Here is a 9,678-nt window from a genome sequence, read left to right as displayed (position 1 = left end):
TGCACAGTAACAACACAGATTGACTGCACAGTAACAACACAGATTGACTGCACAGTAACAACACAGACTGACTGCACAGTAACAACACAGACTGACTGCACAGTAACAACTGTATTATCTTTTACCAGATCTAATGTGTTATTTTCTCCTACATTGCTTTCACATTTCCATAAACTTCTAAGTGTTTCCTTTCAAATGGTACCAAGAAAATGCATATCCTTGCTTCAGGGCCTGAGCTACAGGCAGTTAGATTTGGGTATGACATTTTAGGCGAAAATTGAAATAAAAAAGGGGCTGATCCTTAAGAGGTTTTTAACAATTTGTTACATAGTCATTTAGCAGTTATTTTGGGTTCTTAATAGTGCCAACTGTTGTGAAAAGGGTTCGGTAGATACATTTGATTGATTCAATGGTTGACTGATCGATTGGATTATTTATTATTAGTAATAACATGGAATTGAATGGGATCTTTTGTTTCCATTCTATTCTACTCTATTCTATTTTATTCTACTCTATTATATTCTACTGTATTCTAGTCTATTCTATTATATTCTACTGTATTCTAGTCTATTCTATTATATTCTATTATATTCTACTGTATTCTAGTCTATTCTATTCTATAATATTCTACTGTATTCTAGTCTATTCTATTCTATTATATTGTACTATATTCTATTCTATTTTATTATATTCTATTATATTCTACTGTATTCTAGTCTGTTCTATTCTATTCAATCCTATTCTAAACTAATCATGTTCATGTGTTTGGGTGACTGTGGTAAAGGTCTGAAATACTATGCATATTTATTTTTCCACTAGGCTTCTGCTTAATGTCAGACTTATTTTTGAGAACGGTGGAAATAAAGGTGGAGAGCCAATTTGGGGCGGAGTAATTCTTACGTCCCTCCCACTCAGGCCAGTGGAGTGGAGGAGAATTAATTCCTAAAGGGCTGGCTCTGGCTCCTCGGACAGAGCTCAAAGACGTAGCTAGGAGACATTTGTGTGCGTCTCGGGGAAAGAGAGAGAGAGAGAGAAAGAAAGAGAGGGAGAGAGCTGGCTAAATGAGTGTAGACCTCTCTAGCTGATCCGGGAGGTTGTTTTGTCACTTAGCCCGTCATGTGATTGCCCTGGGCTTGTTATCCTTCGGTTTTTCTTTTTTTTGTTAACTTGATTTGCAGAAGCAGCCTACCTACCACCGCAGAGAAGCCAAGTAGGCTAGGACTTGTAATCAAATACCGGTGGTGCGTTTTTTAGTAGGGTAGGCTAGGGCTTCTGCGTTCCAAAAGGGTGGTGGACCCGAACACAAGCTTCCTGTGGAGACTCACTACCATCTAGCAAAGGCAACAGCGGAACACCTTAATACTTGTTGGAGACGTCCAGAGAAGGAGTGCCTCTCGCTACACCTGGGTCGTTGCAGCTGGGTCTTCTTTTCAGTCCTTCTACAAAGAAGAGGATTTCAAGGAATATAATATATGCCACAGATTAAAAAGGTCAGTTCCCGATATATAACGGCTTCATATTTAAAAAAAGAATCTCTGCTTCTGTCTTCTTCCTTCATGATTATTGGGTGTACTGATCTAGTCTGCCGGCTCTGTCAGTGAAAGTGTTTGAGAATAGCGAGAACACTCAAGGAGAAGGAGAGCGATCATTCCTAGTCTCCCTTCTGAGGATACAAACATGAGAGGACGGGCAAGTCAACATACGATTGAGTTTGTGATACACGTTTAGCTAAGCAAACTAATGTGAATTCGGTGAATGCAATCGAGGTAAGTGTATATACGGATAGCTAATTGGTGCATTTTTTTAGCTACAGAACGGGAAACTTGCCCAAGCCATAGCCAGATATCTGGCTGTAGCTATCTAGCATTGGCTGAGGTGGGTCCTCCGCGGTAGCTAGCTATTAAGCCTTCTCTTCTGCCTGCTTCTTAGCAAGCTTCTATTTCAGACCTCACGGTTTTGCCCTTCGCAGCTGCTGGTGTTAGTCACGTCGCTGCCGGCCGTTTCGGGGATTTCAAACTGGGCTAAAAACAGGTGCATATGTGCAAGGACATATGTGGTGACTGTACGAGATGGCAATGCGCGAACGTACTGTATGTAGTTAGCTAATAACATTGGTTTACTATTTATTTATTTAACCGATTATCGTGGGTTTCTATGGTGTTACTACAGTTATATCGGTATCCCACTTAGTTATTAGGACTGTACAGTGAGATTTGCAAGGTGAAGTTATGGCTAGCGATATAACTTTAGTTATTTCAGCATTATTGCATTTCTACTTTTCATGGCCTGCCTTGGAAAGGTTGTTTACACTTAGCCTGCTATACTGTCTAATAGTTTATTAGATTACAGTAACCATACGTTATATAATGTTCCCGTTAGATTACAGTAAACATACGTTATATAATGTTACGTTAGATTACAGTAAACATACGTTATATAATGGTACGTTAGATTAGCTGAGTAGACTCATTATTACTTTACATCTTCATCTACAATATAGATGTGGTTTATATGAATAAATCCTACTAGTTGATCGTATTTTACCCAATGTTATTGCACTATAGCCACCGATTTGCTCAAAACATTTATTAGGTGGCTAGATCCAATTCCACATTATGTCAGGCTAGAGGAGCCAGTAGCTATTTATTTAATGTAGGTTACAGCTATTTGTTTTCCGTTCATGTGCACACATGTGCTTTTCTTGCGTTGCGAGAGAACAGTTGGGGGTCCAATTTTGGTTACCTTGATTAGAAAAAAATGAGGCAGAATGCGTTAGATTCTGTGCATCACGGCTCGGTAACATTTTACTGCAATCTTACAATGTAACGCAGTCATCTCGATACCGCTACTGTTTGATTCACATCAAAATACCACACGGCTTGGTTCAATAATACAAGTGTGTTATAATTTTACCGTGGGATGTGTTTTAATATTTGACTCACGTCCCCTTCTCCATGGAGACGTTTGAAACCTTCCATCGGGGGGATATCTCTAATCTCTGTATGGCCCGAACGCGAAAAAGCTTTCTCTCCGAGTGAGGACAGACAACCATATGTCAGGGAAACATTTATGAAGGCTACGACAGTACGACCACACTTTCAGTCTTTAGAAACCCCTTTTGGTTTCAATATGTTTGTGTGGTCCTTTAAAAAAAAAAAAAATCTTGATAACATCACACTTGTTTAAAAAATAAATAATAATCTTTCGAGGTATTTGTGTGTGAGTCTCTATGTTTTTTTTACATGACCTATCCGAGTGTTTTTCCCTGAGGTGCACTAAAACACTTAGGAATATAAATCGATTAGTGTTTATTTAAACCATTGTATGTTTGTTTATTGTTCTGATTCACTGGGAGGTGTTGGTCCAAAAATTATTCATAGCCTATTTAGTCATAGATACTTGAAACCTTGGCGGTTTGCCTGTTAGGAGTGGCACTGCATTCGGAGGCTTAAACTGTTTCTAATGAAGCATTATAAACTGGGTGGTTCCAGCCCTGGAGGCTGATTGACTGACAGCCGTGGTATATGAGACCGTTATACCACGGGTATGACAAAAACATTTTGTTTTTATTGGTCTAATTACTTTAGTGACCAGTTTATAATAGCAATAAGGCACCTACCTCAGGGGGTTAAAATAAGGCCCAGGGGGTGTGGTGTATGGCCAATATACCACGGCTAAGGGCTGTTCTTACCCACAATGCAATGTGGAGTGCCTGGATACAGCCCTTAGCCGTGGTATATTGACCATATATCACAAACCCCCGAGGTGCCTTATTGCTATTATAAACTGGTTACCAATGTAATTAGTGAAGAATTTTTTAGTTGTTGTCATACCAATGGTATACGGTCTGATATACCGTGTCTACGGCTGTCAGCCAATCAGCATTCAAGGCTTGAAAAACCACGTTTATAATAATGAACAACAGCAGTGACATATTGAGTAGCCTTTGCCGAATCCCCAACAACCAACCGGATGTTCCGGGTTTTCAGGGGAAATGGAGAGAGCTTGTGACTTGACTTCCCCCTTTTGGACGTTAACAACGTGACACCATAGATTATCCATTATATTAACCAGATGCTGTAGTGGCGCGCTCTAAGAAGTCAAGCAAATTATCTTCAAAAATGGAAGGCAGCTGGGGAAGAGGCAAGATCAGGTGGGACCGTTCTAGCCAATGAGAGGGCAAATACGTGTGTGAACAACAGGTACAACGGTTTCCATTAGTTACTACAGTCACAAAGTCAAAATTGGCAATGTATTGTAAACAATTCATGAAAACAAAACATTTTACTTTTTGGTTTTAATGGTTAGGGTTAGGCGTAAGGTTAGCAGTGTGGTTAAGATTAGACTTGGGTTTAAAATGAAATTTTAAGAAGATCAATTGTAGAAATAGGCGGGGTTTATGAGTTTGTGGCTGTGGTAACAAGTGACAACCAGGCACAACTCCGATATATATAAAATGTTTTTTTTTCTCAAAGTTTCCGGGATGTAACATGTCCTACTTATATCAGTACACCCGTAACATCCTAATCATTATGAATATTCTATTAGATCAAAAAAGTCACAACGTAGCAAATAAGCCATACATTTTTTTGGGTTAACCAAATTTCAACACTCTCATTGACCTCTATACAAAAAAATAAAATACAAAATGGCGACACTTCCATCTTAACTCCTCCTCCACTTTTACTGGATTGGTTGAACAATGCAGAAGAGAAACTCCCCCAACAGTTTTTTTTCTCCTTATCGTCAAGACCAGTATGTAGGGGGATCTATTTTCAGGTGTTTCTTTTACGTTTGCTACGCTAGGTTACATATTGAGGGACAAGAGGTTTATACAATTATGTCCTCTTGTCCTATTTTCAGATGGGTTGTTTTAAAACATTTTTTTATTGGTTTGTGGCTCTCCACTTTCGGTGTTTTGTTTTTTTTACGTCTGGAAACAAGATAAGATATTTTGTTTGCTTTGGTTTGGCCGTTCATTTCTATGCCTTCGCTATTTGATGACACAACATTGATGTAGTACCTCAGAGAGCTGCTCTGTAATTAAATAATCAATGGGACGTGCTTTTAGTAGGGACTTGGAATGCATTCTGGACACTGAAAACAATGCACAAGTCCCAAACAGCACCCTATTCCCTTTACAACACAGGGGGCTCTGGTTAAAAGTAGTGCTTTATGGAGTAGGGAATAGACTGCCTTTCGGACCACAATACATGTCTCACTTGCAAACAGCACACAGATTGGTAATATGGTAGTACCACCTCTCCATGACCCTAATACATCATGTAGTAATATGGTAGTACCACCTCTCCATGACCCTAATACATCATGTAGTAATATGGTAGTACCACCTCTCCATGAACCTAAAACATCATGTAGTAATATAGTAGTACCTCCTCTCCATGACCCTAATACATCATGTAGTAATATAGTAGTACCACCTCTCCATGACCCTAATACATCATGTAGTAATATACTAGTACCTCCTCTCCATGACCCTAATACATCATGTAGTAATATACTAGTACCTCCTCTCCATGACCCTAATACATCATGTAGTAATATAGTAGTACCTCCTCTCCATGACCCTAATACATCATGTAGTAATATAGTAGTACCACCTCTCCATGACCCTAATACATCATGTAGTAATATACTAGTACCTCCTCTCCATGACCCTAATACATCATGTAGTAATATAGTAGTACCACCTCTCCATGACCCATGTAGTAATATATATGCAGCCTGGATCTTCCTGTGAGCTGTAGCAGCTCTTGTCTTGTTTTATCGTCCTGTGAGCGGTAGCAGATGTTGTCTTGTTTATCGTCCTGTGAGCGGTAGCAGCTGTTGTCTTGTTTATCGTCCTGTGAGCGGTAGCAGCTCTTGTCTTGTTCATCGTCCTGTGAGCGGTAGCAGCTGTATTCTTGTCGTCCTGTGAGCGGTAGCAGCTGTTGTCTTGTCGTCCTGTGAGCGGTAGCAGCTGTTGTCTTGTCGTCCTGTGAGCGGTAGCAGCTGTTGTCTTGTCGTCCTGTGAGCGGTAGCAGCTGTTGTCTTGTTCATCGTCCTGTGAGCGGTAGCAGCTGTTGTCTTGTTTATCGTCCTGTGAGCGGTAGCAGCTGTTGTCTTGTTTATCGTCCTGTGAGCGGTAGCAGCTATTGTCTTGTTCATCGTCCTGTGAGCGGTAGCAGCTGTTGTCTTGTTTATCGTCCTGTGAGCGGTAGCAGCTGTTGTCTTGTTTATCGTCCTGTGAGCGGTAGCAGCTGTTGTCTTGTTTATCGTCCTGTGAGCGGTAGCAGCTGTTGTCTTGTTTTATCGTCCTGTGAGCGGTAGCAGCTGTTGTCTTGTCTTCCTGTGAGCGGCAGCAGCTGTTGTCTTGTTTATCTTCCTGTGAGCGGTAGCAGCTGTTGTCTTGTTTATCGTCCTGTGAGCGGTAGCAGCTGTTGTCTTCTCTTCCTGTGAGCGGCAGCAGCTGTTGTCTTGTTTATCTTCCTGTGAGCGGTAGCAGCTGTTGTCTTGTTTATCGTCCTGTGAGCGGTAGCAGCTGTTGTCTTGTTTATCATCCTGTGAGCGGTAGCAGCTGTTGTCTTGTTCATCTTCCTGTTAGCGGTAGCAGCTGTTGTCTTGTTTATCGTCCTGTGAGCGGTAGCAGCTGTTGTCTTGTTTATCGTCCTGTGAGCGGTAGCAGCTGTTGTCTTCTCTTCCTGTGAGCGGCAGCAGCTGTTGTCTTGTTTATCTTCCTGTGAGCGGTAGCAGCTGTTGTCTTGTTTATCGTCCTGTGAGCGGTAGCAGCTGTTGTCTTGTCTTCCTGTGAGCGGCAGCAGCTGTTGTCTTGTTTATCTTCCTGTGAGCGGTAGCGGCTGTTGTCTTGTTTATCTTCCTGTGAGCGGTAGCAGCTGTTGTCTCGTTTATCGTCCTGTGAGCGGTAGCAGCTGTTGTCTTGTTTATCGTCCTGTGAGCGGTAGCAGCTGTTGTCTTGTTTATCTTCCTGTGAGCGGTAGCAGCTGTTGTCTTGTTTATCTTCCTGTGAGCGGTAGCAGCTGTTGTCTTGTTTATCTTCCTGTGAGCGGTAGCAGCTGTTGTCTTGTTTTATCGTCCTGTGAGCGGTAGCAGCTGTTGTCTTGTTTATCGTCCTGTGAGCGGTAGCAGCTGTTGTCTTGTTTATCGTCCTGTGAGCGGTAGCAGCTGTTGTCTTGTTTATCGTCCTGTGAGCGGTAGCAGCTGTTGTCTTGTTTATCATCCTGTGAGCGGTAGCAGCTGTTGTCTTGTTCATCTTCCTGTGAGCGGTAGCTGCTGTTGTCTTGTTAATCATCCTGTGAGCGGTAGCAGCTGTTGTCTTGTCTTCCTGTGAGCGGCAGCAGCTGTTGTCTTGTTTATCTTCCTGTGAGCGGTAGCAGCTGTTGTCTTGTTTATCTTCCTGTGAGCGGTAGCACCTGTTGTCTTGTTTATCTTCCTGTGAGCGGTAGCAGCTCTTGTCTTGTTTATCGTCCTGTGAGCGGTAGCAGCTGTTGTCTTGTTTATCGTCCTGTGAGCGGTAGCAGCTCTTGTCTTGTTTATCGTCCTGTGAGCGGTAGCAGCTGTTGTCTTGTTTATCGTCCTGTGAGCGGTAGCAGCTGTTGTCTTGTTTATCTTCCTGTGAGCGGTAGCAGCTGTTGTCTTGTTTTATCGTCCTGTGAGCGGTAGCAGCTGTTGTCTTGTTTATCGTCCTGTGAGCGGTAGCAGCTGTTGTCTTGTTTTATCGTCCTGTGAGCGGTAGCAGCTGTTGTCTTGTTTACCATCCTGTGAGCGGTAGCAGCTGTTGTCTTGTTTATCGTCCTGTGAGCGGTAGCAGCTGTTGTCTTGTTAATCATCCTGTGAGCGGTAGCAGCTGTTGTCTTGTTTATCGTCCTGTGAGCGGTAGCAGCTCTTGTCTTGTTTTTCGTCCTATGAGCGGTAGCAGCTCTTGTCTTGTTTATCGTCCTGTGAGCGGTAGCAGCTGTTGTCTTGTTTATCGTCCTGTGAGCGGTAGCAGCTGTTGTCTTGTATATCTTTCTGTGAGCGGTAGCAGCTGTTGTCTTGTTTATCGTCCTGTGAGCGGTAGCAGCTGTTGTCTTGTTTATCGTCCTGTGAGCGGTAGCAGCTCTTGTCTTGTTTATCGTCCTGTGAGCGGTAGCAGCTGTTGTCTTGTTTATCGTCCTGTGAGCGGTAGCAGCTGTTGTCTTGTTTATCGTCCTGTGAGCGGTAGCAGCTGTTGTCTTGTTTATCGTCCTGTGAGCGGTAGCAGCTCTTGTCTTGTTCATCGTCCTGTGAGCGGTAGCAGCTGTATTCTTGTTTATCGTCCTGTGAGCGGTAGCAGCTGTTGTCTTGTTTATCGTCCTGTGATCGGTAGCAGCTATTGTCTTGTTTATCGTCCTGTGAGCGGTAGCAGCTGTTGTCTTGTTTATCGTCCTGTGAGCGGTAGCAGCTGTTGTCTTGTTTATCGTCCTGTGAGCGGTAGCAGCTGTTGTCTTGTTTATCGTCCTGTGAGCGGTAGCAGCTGTTGTCTTGTTTATCGTCCTGTGAGCGGTAGCAGCGGTCTTCTGAGGCAGCACCACTTTCTCCATGATTCCCAAACACCACCCTATTCCCTATATAGTGCACTACTTTTGACCAGGGCCCCTGTCTAAAGTAGTGCACCATATAAGATATAGGGTGCTATTTGGATCACTGCCTCTGTCTGCTGAAGTACACACAGCGCTGTGTAATAGTCCTTCAGCTGCAGCAGTCGTCTGGAGCCTAACCTACATGTTCCTGCTCTGTTGCCTGTAAATAACCTGCGGTGGGTTGTCTTAAAGGGTATGGGGAAAGGTTTAGGAGCGAGTCACGCATGCCCCTTTAATGATCCGTCTGCAGTGAAGCAGTAGAAAGCAACAAAGGTACTGGCTACAGAAGGAAACTAAGGGGAGATTCTGACTTTTCAGTAGGAAAGTGACGCCATAACAACGAACGCAGCTCCACATGCAATAATGTGTAAATACTGGCATCTCCCTTCTCCTCTTTTCAGAACATAAAGTGGTTCAACTTTTGTAAAAGGTTGAAAGGTACCGTAGCTGTATTCTCCCAACTAAAAAGGGTTCCTCGAGGGTTATTTTGTTGGGTGAAAAAAAAGAAGAAGTTCTGCCTGGAATTACAGAAGCGTTTTCTGACCCACAGACACAAGCCGACGAACACTTTATATAATAACATAATAGTGGGTTCTTATATTTGTCCGATTGTCACACATGTACAAGTGTGTATTGATACATACGTGTGAATTGGAAATGTTTTTGTGTTTGTTTGTTGCATGTACTACCTCTCCCTGAGACACCCTCGGAGAGTGGGGTGACTGCCAGGGACTGCTATTATCAATGGCAACCCTTGAGCAATTAGGGTTAGGCCTAAAGTGCCTTTCTCGAGTGCATATCGACAGATTCTCGGTTACTGGTCTAACACTCTAACCGCTAGGCTACCTGCCGCCTTGATGGTTCTAGGTAAAACATGTTGTATTGATTTAAAAGGAGGATTCAAACTGGAGTTCTGTAGGTAATAGGACTAGTTATGTACTGATAGTTAGGATAGGACTCGTTCTGTACAGACGGATAGGACTCGTTCTGTACAGACGGTTAGGATAGGACTGGTTCTGTACAGACGGATAGGATAGGACTGGTTCTGTACATACGGTTA

At 42.9% G+C, this 9,678-nt stretch overlaps 2 protein-coding genes across 3 annotated transcripts in view; one reads left to right on the top strand and one right to left on the bottom strand.

Moving 5' to 3' along the window:
- The first annotated feature begins 961 nt into the window (after positions 1–961).
- Positions 962–9,678, top strand: part of LOC139553207 (dystroglycan 1-like) — a 94,088-nt gene continuing 85,371 nt past the window's right edge. Inside the window, exon 1 of one of the 2 annotated variants that reach the window (XM_071365267.1) lies at positions 962–1,490. The gene's annotated coding sequence lies outside the window, so the exon portion shown is untranslated. Of the gene's footprint in view, positions 1,491–1,645; positions 1,767–9,678 lie in introns of those variants that run through there. The other variant, XM_071365277.1, reaches the window with a different exon arrangement.
- LOC139568824 (repetin-like) lies at positions 5,687–7,847 on the bottom strand. Its single transcript, XM_071390922.1, has 3 exons — positions 7,773–7,847; positions 6,814–7,630; positions 5,687–6,453 (listed from the first exon to the last, which is right to left on the bottom strand). Exons 1-3 carry the CDS (start codon positions 7,845–7,847, stop codon positions 5,687–5,689), a joined length of 1,659 nt encoding a protein of 552 aa, XP_071247023.1.

The sequence above is a fragment of the Salvelinus alpinus genome, chromosome 2 (genome assembly GCF_045679555.1).
Source record: "Salvelinus alpinus chromosome 2, SLU_Salpinus.1, whole genome shotgun sequence".
Taxonomy (NCBI): domain Eukaryota; kingdom Metazoa; phylum Chordata; class Actinopteri; order Salmoniformes; family Salmonidae; genus Salvelinus; species Salvelinus alpinus.
This window is presented reverse-complemented; position numbering and strand designations above follow the sequence as displayed.

Bases quoted from the DNA above. Each gene is read 5' to 3' on its own strand.
- LOC139568824 (XM_071390922.1), bottom strand. From the start codon at position 7,847: ATGATTAACAAGACAACAGCTGCTACCGCTCACAGGACGATAAACAAG. The intron at 7,631-7,772 runs GTAAACAAGACA...TACCGCTCACAG, and splicing joins CTGCTACCGCTCACAGGATG to GAAGATAAACAAGACAACAG. The intron at 6,454-6,813 runs GCTCACAGGAAG...TGCCGCTCACAG, and splicing joins ACAAGACAACAGCTGCTGCC to GAAGAGAAGACAACAGCTGC.